The sequence below is a fragment of the Aythya marila genome (assembly GCF_965140915.1).
Source record: "Aythya marila genome assembly, chromosome: 1".
Taxonomy (NCBI): domain Eukaryota; kingdom Metazoa; phylum Chordata; class Aves; order Anseriformes; family Anatidae; genus Aythya; species Aythya marila.
In genome coordinates, this window is record NC_139042.1 from 169286016 (window position 1) to 169300073 (window position 14058).

Genomic DNA, 14058 nt, shown 5'->3' on the forward strand with positions numbered 1-14058 from the left:
GTAAATCAAGGATAAGCTCAGAAAAAGTCTAGCGGCAGATCTGCTGGTGTGACAGCTCTGTGTTAAGCTCAAGTTATGTCACCAGATAAAAACAAGCAATAGTTTCTATCCGGTGATTTAAGTCCATGTCATGCATCACGCCAATTGTTTTCTGTATTGATGACCTGTAATTTGAAAATTGGAGGAATAAATCAACCATTATCAGAGCGACAGGCATGAATCACCATCGTTCCTGGGCATTAGAGTTATAATAATGAACACTCAACACTAATGATGAGGTAGAGGAGAGTTATAATAATGAACACTTGAGATGAGGTAGAGGAGAAGAGAGAACCTTAGACCACATTTTGAATTAATGTGAGGTCATTTAGACAGTAGTTTGATTGTGCCATTTATGAATTATTGGTACATAGATTTTTGCAAGACCGTGAGATGATAAAAGTCAATGAAGCAACTACTGACTGGAGTCATGTTATGTAGCTAACATCAGTGAAAAGACTGATTAAAGTACAAGTTGACATACTGCAAATTAGTTGACAACACTTGAAGTGTGGTTTGCGTTTCGGTTCTGGATAGCAGAGATGAGTCAAAGCAAGAAATAAGAACAGAGGAGCTTTAGAGGTTTGCTTCAAAGACAGCTAGCCAGGTTGGTCTGTGGTTCCTCACTTTCCTTGATTCACATCTCTTGCATTGCTTGATAGTATATAAAATACACAAGTAGCTCTAGAATATGACAGTTTTTTTGTTGTTTGTTTGTTTTTTTCTAAAAAATACGTAGGGTTTGTTATGCCTCTCAGCAACCGATGTTGTGTTCTCGATTCCATGCATTTCAATGCTGAAGGTGGTCCAGTACCTTGTTCCCCTGTATGTTTCCACTAGGGGCAGCATTTTAAACCATTTTTTTGGGAACTCTTCACCTGTTCCTTTGTGACATAGCGTCAGTAGTTTTGCTTTACGATCTACAGAAACTGAGTGTCTGTAGGTGTATATTCCTGGAAACTATCTGGTGAATACGGAAGTATGAACAATATTTTCAGATATATTGTAAACAGAATTTCCACTGATTGGATGGCAGCGGAACTGAGCTATCGTGAGCCATCTAAAAATACGATGTCTGACCTTGCTACTTGGTGAGGTTCCCTTCCTGAGCAGCATGTCTTAAGAAAGATGGGATAAGCTGGCCTTTGGAGGTGCCCAGCTCGTTCCACCGCCTGGGAAAGGAGCCTGGGTTAGACTAGGCACCTGAGGTTTTGGTGGTTGAAGTTAAGTGAGAGAGATCCTACCTCACATTTACTTTTCCAAAATGATCTTTTGATCATCTGTATTGCCTTGACACAATAAAGCTACACAAAGAATTTCATATATTCACATTTCATTGAGAAGCTTTAACATTTTCCTCATATTCAATCCCATTAAAACGTTCATGTGCTTATGTCTGTTGGAAGTTCAGTTTTTCATCACATTTCTTATATAAAGTGCTGGGCACCTAAACCCATAAAATCTGAAATATTTTGTCAAGTTTTGAGTGTGATCTGTTCTGATCAAGGACTTCTGGTGAAAGTGATGGATAATGCATATGAACAAGCATACTGCATAGTTACTGTTACAATGTAAATATTTGGAGAGAGCCAAATCCTTAACTGAATTTGGCCTTTTGTGTCTTTATTTTGCATTGTTCTGCATTGTCATAACTACGATTTTTTCTGTGCTATGTACAAGTTTGATATTGTGATAGAGTGAGTGCGCAACTTGCCAGACTCCATAACTCTTACATAATACCTCAGTGAATCTTTGAGTAGAGAAGCGGCTTCTGTTGAATTTAGGGATACAGATAACTGAAAACTAATAATGTAGGAGTAGTGATGCAGTAAACCATGATGGTCCACCAAGATGGAGTCTGTTACATCTATTTACTCAAGAAATGTTGACCTACAAATTACCAATATGAAATGTTGAATATTTAATCCTCTCAAGGAGACATAAAATTGGTCCTCAGAAACGATGGCAAATGCAATCACATATGCATCGTATAAGCCAGGAATACACAGACACGCAAACACACATGCAGTGTTGGTTTTGCTATTTTGGTAGAATAGGAAATGAAGAAAAGGCTGATAATGCCATTTATCACCTCTGAGCTACAGTTAGATTTTCCACTGGAAACCTGAGATTACAGATGGTAGCGGGCACAAGTCTGGATATGAAGTTTATTTCAGGTTAATATTTGCCATTTGTTATGCTTTTAGTGTGCATATTTATATGTCTATATAAAATATCTCTATATATCTATAAAATCATGTAACTAGTCAACGTGCTTGACATTCTAACATCAGAACAACACATGCACCTGCTGGTCCTTTCTTGTCTCCTTTTTTGATCTCAGTAAAATTTTCTGTGACTAAGAGCTACTACAGTATGACAAAAAAAAAAAAAAAGGTAGACTTGTGTCTTTCTTGATTTCAGAGAAAACTCTTTTAAGTCCTCAATTTTCCAAATGTTGGTGCATCACCATCACTATATTTCAGTAGTGTATTTTCAGTGAATGATTAGATTTTTTAAAGTAAATTTCCAGTTGAAAAAACAGTAGCACATGAACACAATCTAATTTACAGCTAAATTTATTAATTTCAATTCTGAATTGAAATTCAGAAGTAAAACTAGTCTTGAGAGCCATGGAAAAACAGCTTGAGAATTCCCCTGGTTTCAAATAAATCTTCTAAAATAGGCCTAAAAACATGATTTTCAACATTGTTTTCTAGGAAAGTGTTGCAATGATATGTTTTATTACTGCTTGATCCAACCTACCTGCACTGAGAGAACTGACAGATAAATAAAATTTTACCAGAAAAATTGCAAAGTATTTGAATGAAAAGAGGTTAATAATTTTATCATCTAAGACACAGACTGGCAGGGTATTTTTCCATTGCACCACGCAACTGTAAGTGCCAGAAGCATGGCTTGGCCATGTGTTTGCTCCTGTAACTTTCAAAGTGTTTGGGATAAATCTGATTTATTAGCCATCTGTAAGAACAACTACTGTGACGTGGCTCCAACTATAGTCTGTATAATCCTATGATCCATAATCATGTAATAATTATGATCATTGTCTCAAATGCAGAGTATAAAAAGAAAATAAATGACAATGTAGGTTGTTCTAAAGATTTTCTGTTGCATATCATCCCAAAGAAACGGGTATTTGTACTTAAAAATGGTGAAATCAAGCCCTTTGAATTAATTTTCATAAGAGTCCTTGTGAAGTAGGCCATATTTACTGTTTTACGAAAAGGAAAAATGAAGAAAAATGATTTGGTAGGAGCAGAGCTGAGGCTGAAGTCAGGAATTCACAGTCCTCAGACTGTATTTGGGGGGACTGTGTGAAATATATATACATTTCACAAGTATATATTGTTTCTGTAGAATACATTTATAGCACCTGTGCATACAAAACAGATTCTCCCAAAAGTCAAAATGAAGATGCAGTATAATTAAAGCAACATGAAGCCTTCTGGAAGAGAAGACCAGGAGACATTAATTCATACGGTATCAAATGGTATATAAATATCTTAGAAAATATTTTATTTCTGTGATATATCAGTGTTGTATTGTTGCCAGCAGAGACTTGTATAACAATGTAAATGGCTTTTTAAGTGTTTGTTTCCATCCAGGGCTCTTTCAGCCCAGGCACTTCCCAATCTCATTGTTCCTTTGTTCTAACGGATGTACAGAGCACTGAGTGTTTTGTTTTCTGGACCAGATAGATTAGATAAAGTCTGAATTTCTGAACTTCACCTTCCAGGCACGCAATACTTTCTTTGCTTAATGCACCTTGGAAGACAGATTGCCTAGGACAGTATAAGCACTTCCAAAGATGTAGGAGGTGTCTTCTTTTGTGGAATTTGACAAATAATGTGGATTACAAGGTTGATTACTTTTGCAGGACAAAAGAACAGTCAACCTGATTCTAACTTTGTCAGGGTTGAACTTGACAGTTATCATGACCGTTCGCTGGGTATTAGTCAAATTAAAAGTGTTTCAGCCGTCGGTGCATCTGACCATATATAGTGCTGAAATTCACTTCTGACTGACAAAGTTTGACCTTTTCTGGTTAGAACAATTGCCTTCAAGGCACAAGTTTATACCCCTGCTATTCACTTTTGCCAGCATAATAGCCTTTAGTGACTTTGTGCATGTTATAGGTGGAGCTGGTACTCAAGCCCATTGTTAAGATTTCCTGATGCTTTTCATTAAAACCTCCTGTTTCAATTGCTGTAACTGAGTGAAGTTTTAACTATCTGGCCTGAAGTTTGATGTCTTTGACTTCAGTTTTATTTATTTATTTATTTATTTATTTTCCAGTTTTAAGCAAAAGTAGCTTGGCCTTAAAGAAGGAGGTCAAGAAAAGAAGAGAGTTACTCTTCTTCATTAATCATATTAATTTATTTTTCATCCTTTTTTTTTTTTTTTTTTTTTTTGAACACCAGAGTCTTTTTGGTCCACACCAGGAATCTGGATTTAATCACGGAAGTAGGTTCAAGAGGGGTAGTATTTTACCCCTGAAATTCCTGCTATATCTTCTTGACAGAGTGTACCACCAAAACCTGGCACTAGTACATCTCAGCACAGTTTTGTAGGAAGGAATTAGACCTTTGGAAAAGAGTTTAAAAGGCTCCTAGCCCCATGATTCCCCTATCACTGTGTTCCTGGTTTCCTGGGGCTGACTGCGATCTCGTACTCTTTCATCTGCCTTGTTCAGGGAACAGTGCAGCAGTGATTGCATTGGAAAAACAGTCTTGCTGTTCTGTTTTTTAAGGCGCTGCTGACATGGAGTCCTCACTTACCAGCCTGTATCACAGGATCACAGAATAGCTGAGGGTGGAAGGGACCTCTGGAGGTCATCTGGTCCAACCCACACACTCAAGCAGGTCCACTTAAAGCGAGTAGCCCAGTTCTATGTCCAGGTGACTTTTGAAGATATCCAAGCAAGGAAACTCCACAGCTTCTGTAGGCAACGTGATCCAGTGCTCATTTACCCACACAGTATGGAGGTGCTTCCTGATCTTTAGACAGGACCTTCTGTGCTCCAGTTTTTGCCCATGCCTCTTGTCCTGGCACTGGGCACCACTGAAAAGAGCCTGGCTCCATCTTCTTTCAACACTCCCTTCAAGTATTTATAGACATTGATGAGATCCACCCTAAGCTTCCTCTTCTCCAGGCTGAACAGGCCCAGCTCTCAGCCTCTCCTCATAGGAGAGGTGCTCCAGGCCATTGATCATCTTGGTGGCCCTGCGTTGGACTCTCTGCAGTATGTCCATGCCTCTGCTGTACTGGGGAGCCCAAAAGTGGACACGGTGCTCCAGGTGCAGCCTCACCAACAGTGGGAGGAACAGAAGGATCACCTCTCTTGAACCTGCTGGCACTAATCCACTAATTTTTGAGGATGCGCTCTACCCCATCATCCAGATGATTAATGTTAATCATCGGGAGATGTTAAACAGGGCTGGACCCTGGGGTACTGCGTTTATCACTGCTCTTCAACTAGACTTTGCACCACTCACCACTGCCCTCTGGGCCCAGCATTCACCTCACTGCTCATCCAGCCCATACTTCAGCAGCTTCTTGATAAGGATCTTATGGGGAACAGTGTCAAGGCCTTACTGAAGCCCAGGAAGACAATATCTGCTGCTCTCCCCTCATCCATCAGGCTGGTCGTGTCATCATAGGAGCTTATCAGGTTGGTCAGGAATGACTTCCCCTTAGTGAATTCATCCTGACTGCTTCTGATTTTCTTCTTTATGGGCCTGGAGATGGTTTCCAGGATTAGCTGCTCCATCTCTTTCCCAGGGACTGAGGTGAGGCTAACCAGCTTCCAGTTCCCCAAGTCCTCCGTCTTGCCCTTCTTGAAGATAGGAGTGACATTTGCTTTCCTCCAGTCTTCAAGCACTTCTCCCAGTTGCCATAATTGACATACTCTCTAAAAAGATTTTAGAGAGTAGACTCACAATCAGATCTGCAAAGTCTCTCAACACTTGTGGGTACATCCCATCAGGGCCCATGGACTTGTGAATTAATGTCCAGTTTGCTCAAGTATTCCCTGACCTGAGCCTCGTTCACCAGGGGGAAGTCTTCCTTGCTCCAGCCTTTCACCTAGTCTCTGGGACCTGGGATTCCTGGAGGCCAGTCTTGCTGGTAAGACTGAGGCAAAGAAGAAGGCATTCAGTACCTCGGCCTTTTCACTGTCCTGTGTAACCAGATCTCCTGTAGCAGGCCTGTATTTTCCCTACTCTTCCTTGTGTCACTGATGTGCTTGTAGAAACCCTTCTTGTTACCCTTGACATTCCTGGCCAGATTCAGTTCCACTGGGCTTTGGCTTTCCCAACTCCATCCCTGGATGCTCTGACAGCATCTCTGCATTCCTCACAGGAACCTCTGTAGGTTTCCGTTTTGTGTTTGAGTTTTTGTGTATGGCCAGGAGCTCTCTGTTCATGTTGGTCTCATGGCAATGTATCACTCTTAAGCTCGGAGCAGGTCATCCTTGAATATTAACCAGCTTTCCTGGGCCCCTCCTCCCTCCAGGGCCTTATCCCATGGGACTCTACCAAGCAGATCCTTGAAAAAGCCAACGTCTGCTCTCTTGAAGTCCAGGTTTTCAAGCTTGCCTTGCACCCTCCTCACTACCCTAAGGATCTTGATCTCCACCATTTCATGGTCACTGCAGCCAAGGCTGCCCTTGGCCTTCTCATTGCCTACAAGGCCCTCCTTGTTGGTCACATCGAGGCCCAGCACAGCACCTCTCCTCCTTGGCTTCTCTATCACCTGGAGAAGCAAGCTGTCTTCACTGAATTCCAGGAATATCCTGGATTGCCTATGCCCTGCTGTGGCCCTCCAATAGATAGCAGTGGCTGAAGTCCCTCAAAGGACCAGGGCTTGTGAACACGAGGCTGCTCCTGTCTGTCTGTAGAGGGCTTCATCTGCTCAGTCTTCCTGGTCAGGGGGCCTGTGGCAGACCCCTAATATAATGGGAGTCTAACTATATAACCATATATATTTGCATGAAGTCTTGTGAGTGATGAAGTATACATGGAGAGTACAAACAGCCACAGTCTTTTCTTTTGGTCATCTTTTGTTTGCTATTTCCTTAGAGTGTATGATATTTTGCAGGTCATTTTACTTGAGAGCTATTTACTAAAGACCGTAATGAACACAAAGAGTTTCTCAGATAAATAGCTCTAATTAAGTTATTAAATTGTTATTACATTCTTTCCTAAAAGCTTGCCCAGTGTACTGTTTGTTTGTGTTTTTTAATTTAATGAACAATACTACACCAGAAGAGAAGCATGCTTAATCTGTTTGAAGTGGTTGAAGTTAATATGAAAAACAAAGATCTGTGGCACTTGAAATGGTGTAAATGCTCATGCCCATTAGTGATAAAGTGTTCGGTGTGAGTGCTAGGAAATGAAAGCCAGTAGTACCATTGTATCTATAAAGCTGTGTTTCACTGAGGCATTGAGTGTAATCTTTTTTTTTTCAATGTTTGATGTTTCTTATTAGTCGTTACTGTTTTACTATCATCAGATTTCCAAGGTCACGATTTACATCCACAACCGGAAATGCTTTTCCAGAGGGGCATGTGTATGTATGTACACATACGCACCAGTAACATTGCTGAACTCCGCAGGAGTCTCATGAAGGCAGATTTCACTGATACGATGTTTTAGAAATGGAAAAGACTTCTTGAAAAGCATTGACCGTATGATGATGAAAAGGGAGAGTTTTAGAAGTTTTTGTAATGCTATGTAAAGCTTCTTTCAGTCCCAGTGTAAGAAATATCAGTTAGTTTTCTGTCTTATTTTGTATTTATTTATTTATTTTTAACTACAGATCCCTTACCGCCATCTCATTTTGAAATTAATAAGGAGAAAACTACATTCACCAGCTTACAAGTTCAATGGGTCCGTTCCTCAGGAAAGGTGGACTTATACAACCTAGTATTATTTGATCACAATAATACAAAGATACAAGAAGTCTCTGTACCAGGAGGATCTTCAAAAACAGAAAGCACTTTCACCAGTCTAATCCCTGGGAGTAAATACAATATTGTCCTCACTGCAGTTGCTGGAAATAAAAGTACCCCAGAACTTCACATAAGTGGATCTACTGGTAAGACTTCTTTGACTCATCAAATGACTTCTTTGTTCATTTAAGTAAAACCACTTAGAGAATTTTGCAGTTCTGCATTTTGAAACTAGCAAATATGTATTTCTTTTACCTTGAAATATATATATGTATATATATAAGTATCTATTGTCAGATAAAAAAAAACAGATATAAACAAAGCATGGCTGACTAACATGAAGAGTGATTTGCTAAGAACGGAGGAATGTTTTTATGACTTATTTGGCCATAAATATGAGGTTAGGTTTTCACTAACCCTAAAGAAACTCAACATAATTGAAAAGTAAATCCGTGCAAAGTTGCTGAAATTGTGGAGATAACCACTAGACCTTAAACATGTGTTTTGTTTTGTTTATTCCAACAGTGCCATCCCCTGTGAAGAATATTCAGGTCAATGTCAAGACAGACACTATTCAGGTTTCATGGTCTCCTGGCTCTGGGCATGTGGATCTATACAGGGTGGTGTTACTGGATAATCAAGTTCCAGTTCATGAGATTCAACAAGAAGATCCTCTGACTACTTACACTTTTTCTGGACTTACAGCAGGGCACGTGTATAACCTTTCTGTCATAACCCAGGCTGCAGGATTGGAGAGCACCAGTTTCCAAATAGTTAGGACAGGTATGATTTCAGAATTTGTCACAACAGAACAAGAAGTCAACGCTATAATCTAGCAATATTACAGGACATACTTAATGATAAATGGATCATGTTCCAAATGTATCTTCCCAAGTCAGTGTCTGACTTACCTTTGGCAGGTGTTTCTCTCGAAGGCTATAGAGGGAGTTACAGACACTGTGACCTAACTTACCTACTGAAGTTATCATTAAAGCAAAGTTAGCCACTCAATTAGCTTTTAAGGTGACTGCAGCTAACTTAGCTGCACTGCTTAGTGTAGGCAGCTCCATCAAGTGTTTAAACTGATTAACAATTTGAGTCCAACTCACTGGTATCACAAGTGCCCTATCTGTGACATAGTTTCATCTGATTGCTGTATCAACTTTGTTAGTGAATTGAGACAGTATGTAGTCTGATCATTTCACGGTATTGAAGAGGGTTTAACTCCATGATTCTTACTTCTCTTGGTTGCAAAATAGCTGCACTTCTGAAGAAGAAGTGGAAAAAAAACATAGAGCAGGTTAAGGGACTTTAAAATTAAACACCTTTTTTTTTTTTTCCCTCCACAGAGAAGTATTGATTCACAGAACTAGAGTTTTAGAGATCTTTTTTTTTTTGTTTTCTAATAAGTTTTTCAGAATGGAGTTCTCTGGTCATAGGGTGAAAGATAGGACGATGCCCTACTAGAGCCCAAAAACATACATGTGTGCACTACCTGGGTCACGTCTCTGCTTTTTTGATTTCTGGGAAACTGTAGGCCCAGTTTATCTTTCAGAAATCTCACCATGTATCCATAATTTAATATTAAGTGAATGATATTACAATGTCTGGGACACAGAGATGTGTGCTGTTGTCATCTGGCACTAGTTGTTCTGGGGATTATACCCTTATTTCATTTTATTTCTTCAGAATCCTTGATTTCTTCCTCTTGTGGGGTGCAAAAATGTCTCACAAGTTTTTCCAATATAAAAGCATTCCATCTAGCTTCTGGCATGGTGCTCCATTTCAATACGTGGAGTACCCCTAGCCTGCAAATGAAGATGTTAAGAGGTGGCCATACTTTTCTTTTGATGAGGAGTTGGATTAAATGAGCCTTATTCCAATCCCACTGATGTAAATTAGGCAGAGCTTTGATGATGCTGTAGTGTTCAGTAAAGTCTGTGCAGACACCCCCCATTCTTAGTAGCATCTGCCATGTTTGGTTTATGGTCAAAACAACTAGTGCAACTACAGACATGGCTCACGGGTTTTCTGTTCTGTGAAGTGAGAGTGGGCAGCATAACAGGTGCCACCTCTGGGGGAGATTACTTTAAGCGGGGCTGAGTTCAGTTGCACTGTGCTCAGGCTTTGCCCTTTTCACCATTGATACGCAGTCATTCATACTCCATCTCGTAACAAAAAGCAAATCTTACTGTTTAATTTATTTAAAAGCAAAACTCACTGTTGCAGTTTGGAAGCAGTAACTCTCATATGTTCTTTGATTGAAATATTTTATTCTCTTTCTTACTATCTTTTTTTTAGCCCCAGCTGAAGTCTTAGATTTGACAGTGACTAACGATGACAGCTTGGATACATTAAAAGTTAAATGGAGAAGACCTCCAGGAAACCTCGATTTCTATAATATCACTCTGTCTCATCTTGGATCAGTTAAAGAAGTCAAAACTTTACAGCCAGCGGTCACAGACACTCATTTTGACAAGCTAACTCCAGGACGTCTTTATCAGGTTACTGCCCGCACAATCAGTGGTGAACTGTTTACTGATAAGATGGCAACTGGCAGGACATGTAAGTCTTCTGCTTCAGTAAGAACATTTTAACCAATGCTATTTTTGCCAACACTGGCCTTGTAGAAAATCATTGCAGGAGACAAAGTGATTTGGACTCGAGGCAAAATAGGCTAAAGAGCACAATATCGTTCCGGGAGTACCCCTTCCTGACTCTCTGGCAACAGTTAATCTGGCAGTCAAAAGCAGTTACAGCGTAGTTTGGGAGCAGGAAGCAATAATGCATTTTGGGACCGTATAGTTGGGTGAGTCTGTCACAAAAGTGTTCTATGCTATTCCACTTCTGACAAACTTTATCTTGAATTCAGCTCAGCATAGTATATAAAATGATTTACATTATGGGGAAGTCTGTATGTAATCAAATTGTTAATGGAGTTTTAAATAATTTTGCAACTTCTGATAATATTATCCCTCGCTCTAGACACAAATCTACAAATAAGAAAAAATTATGTCTCATCATTCTTTACTAAGGAAGGCATGTGGCAGTCTGGGTAAAGCTGGGTTATGTTTTATTTATCTTCTTTCTGAAGTATAATTTCCTCTCAGGCAACTCTTGTATGAATTCTCAACTTGAGAAACCCTGGCATAATTCTCCCACAGCATTACCGGCCACGGAGACATTTCATCTCCTCCACACCAGCTTAACCCAGGTAGAATTTAGATGGGAGGAATATAAAAGTAGTTGAAGAATACCCACATAAATTGTTAATAAACTCAGAGCCAACAAATACCAATTGTGTGTGTGTATGAGAGAGTATTTATTTTAGAGAATATTCATAATTTGCAACTTAACCCATGTGAAAGGCAGGAATATCCTTGGCATATATAGCTGCTACCCTCAGTGCAATATCATGTGGCTGGAAGATGTGTGAAAAGCCATAAAGCCATTCAAGTCCAGTAAGTACAGAGCAAGACCTGTTTTATGTGTATTGGTTTTTGATTGCCTAGCTCTACCATTAAAGACCTTTGAGATTACCTTTTCCATTTGAAGGAACAGCTTCAGGTCCTCACTTTGACTCAGTGCCTTGTATGTGGAAGGGACTAGGACATACAAGGCCTTTGTGGCAGAAGCTGTCAGGCTTTGCGTTTCTGTTGTTGAGATCACAATTTGGCCCACAGTGTCTGAAGTTTTGGCCTTAGCTTTGAAAAAATCATTGACAATTTCTAAGTGAACTTAATTGACTCCAGAAAACAGCTGGGGAGCTAACTGAAGCATTCAGGACGCATTCTGGAGGTGCACGGGGGAGATTTTCCCAACCCTAAGGAGGGTTCTCTATTTCTGATGTCAGAAACCAACAGTCAAAAAGTGAGTGAGTGGTGTGTGGGAAAGAGCAAAATCACCTTCAAACTGAACTACAAGACACCTGATGGTGCTGTAACTGATGCAAGTTCTTCTACAATAGCTATGCTGTGAGGCAGGTTTTGCCAGTGTCCAGGTATGTCTTACCAGAAATACCCCACTTCAAAATTACTCTCCCAATCTCTCTTATTTCAGATCCCCAGAAAGTTTCTGAACTGAAAGCCGGTGGTGGTGGCTGGCTGAGGTCTCTGCGAGTGAGCTGGCTGCCCCCTGCGGGAGACTGGGAGAGGTACCGCCTGCTCCTCTGGAACCACTCTGCCCTGGTGCTCAACACCACGCTAGAAAAGGAGGCGACCGAGCACCTCATCCACGACGTGGGCCTCATTCCAGGCAGGCAGTACGAAGTGGAGGTCGTTGTGGAGAGTGGCGATCTGCAGAGCAAGGCTAGCTGCACGGGGAGAACAGGTGAGCAAGTGTGAAAATACAAAACCTGGCTCTGTGGACAATCAGAAAGAAACAGCACTTGGGAATCTACACATAAATTTCGTTTTATTATTACATTAAAAAAGAGCTCCCTTGTAAGCAACAGAAATAGTTGTTTTAGCAGTTCTGTGAAAATTTTCAGGTGTTATTCTCGTGATAAATATCTTAATGAAAGTTTTGGGAATTACATCACCGTTCTGTCATGACTGAGCCATGACATTAGATGTACAAAATTTCACTGTTACATGTTGTAGCTGGTTGCAGGTATCCTATATAATTCTTTAAGCAGGGCAGTATAGAGCTTCCTGAGTTGTTGACCAGTATCTTCAGTGGCAAACTGGTTTCCTTGTCAGCCTGACCAACATAGTAATATAATAACAGTATCAACAGCATTAACCAAAGCTGGCTGAGGTGCATGTTTGCATGACTCTTCCATAACATCGCATTTCTTGTTGCTGAAAGAAAATGGGGTTAGTTCAGTTTAGCCTTTCCAGAGGAAATCCATATGCACTGCAGTGACATTAATGGTTTTTTTTTTTTTTTGGAATGTGTCAGTCAAAGCCACATCTGATTGCTTCAAACTTAAGAAATAGTTGCAATATAATTGTTAATTGTTCTGCTCTGTGAATGTAAAAAAGTGCAGTTGAGAGGACCAGAAGACTTGGAGGAGAAGAGTATTTGGCAAGGATCGAGGCAGAGCCTTATCTCACTGGAGAACGTGTGCTAAGATGGGACCACCCTACTTTATCCTCACCCTTCCTGGTGGCCACCTTTCCTGCTACACCCTTACCTGTCACTCCCCGAGGGTTTCATTTTGTTAGTTTTGCACGACAGAAGGGCCAGTAGAAGCTGAAGTTTTCTCTCGCTTCTAGCCAGCTTGATCAAAGCAGGGCAGATCCTCATCTCGCTTACTTCAATGTAAATTACAGATAACTTAAGCTCATGGTGATAGTTTTAATGGACACAGCTAAGAGATTGAACGTGGTCAAATAAATAATATATGGCAGTGGGTGTATCACTATTGTATTTGACCTCAGGCGGATACATAATGTGCGTGTTAGGAAGCATAGGGATTAGTCCCCTTTCTCACTTCATTTTCTTTTATATCAGCCCATAGGCTTGGAAAGTGAGTTGGATTTCAGCATAACAGAGACAAAATTGGATCAGGGAACTCAGGTGACAGAAGCCCTTTGTGTGTGCGTGCACACACACACATGCACTGATAAAAGTTTGAATTCTTCTTTTATAGCACTGTAAATCTGGAGTTTCTCCCAGCTTCACTGAGATACAAACCAGTGCAAAATCAATGTCACTCTGAGCCTGTAATTTACATCCTTGTTTGTCACAGCTAAATTGACCTAGATGTATTTTATGGTACAGATGTTTTATGGCCCTGTCTAGCACCCACAGTTCAAGAGAGGGCTTACTAATTTCACTGAATTTCTATTCACACTAAAATCAACTGGCATCAATTTAAACCTAAGCATTGCGGCCATAATGCATTACTGAAGTCTGCTGCTACAGCCCCTTACTTGAAAGAGCAGCAGAAATAATAGATGAGTAAGATTGGCCTCCTAGAGGAAGGTAAAGAATGTCCTCTTTGCTACAAATACTCTCTTGCTTTCACATTTCTAGCTTGATTCCTTACAGCAGCTTGAGATATGCATGTGTGTTCACTACAGAGTCATGTTCTTGTGATG

At 40.3% G+C, this 14058-nt stretch overlaps 1 protein-coding gene across 3 annotated transcripts in view; it reads left to right on the forward strand.

The window, feature by feature from the left end:
- PTPRB (protein tyrosine phosphatase receptor type B) overlaps positions 1-14058 on the forward strand; it is a gene marked incomplete at its 3' end in the record, with an annotated part of 62434 nt that overhangs the window by 15842 nt on the left and 32534 nt on the right. For all 3 annotated transcript variants that reach the window (XM_082767499.1, XM_082767498.1, XM_082767500.1), the window contains 4 exons: positions 7879-8157; positions 8537-8794; positions 10313-10576; positions 12071-12340. In XM_082767499.1, coding sequence (XP_082623625.1) covers positions 7879-8157; positions 8537-8794; positions 10313-10576; positions 12071-12340 — 1071 coding nt within the window. The remainder of the gene's footprint in view (positions 1-7878; positions 8158-8536; positions 8795-10312; positions 10577-12070; positions 12341-14058) is intronic.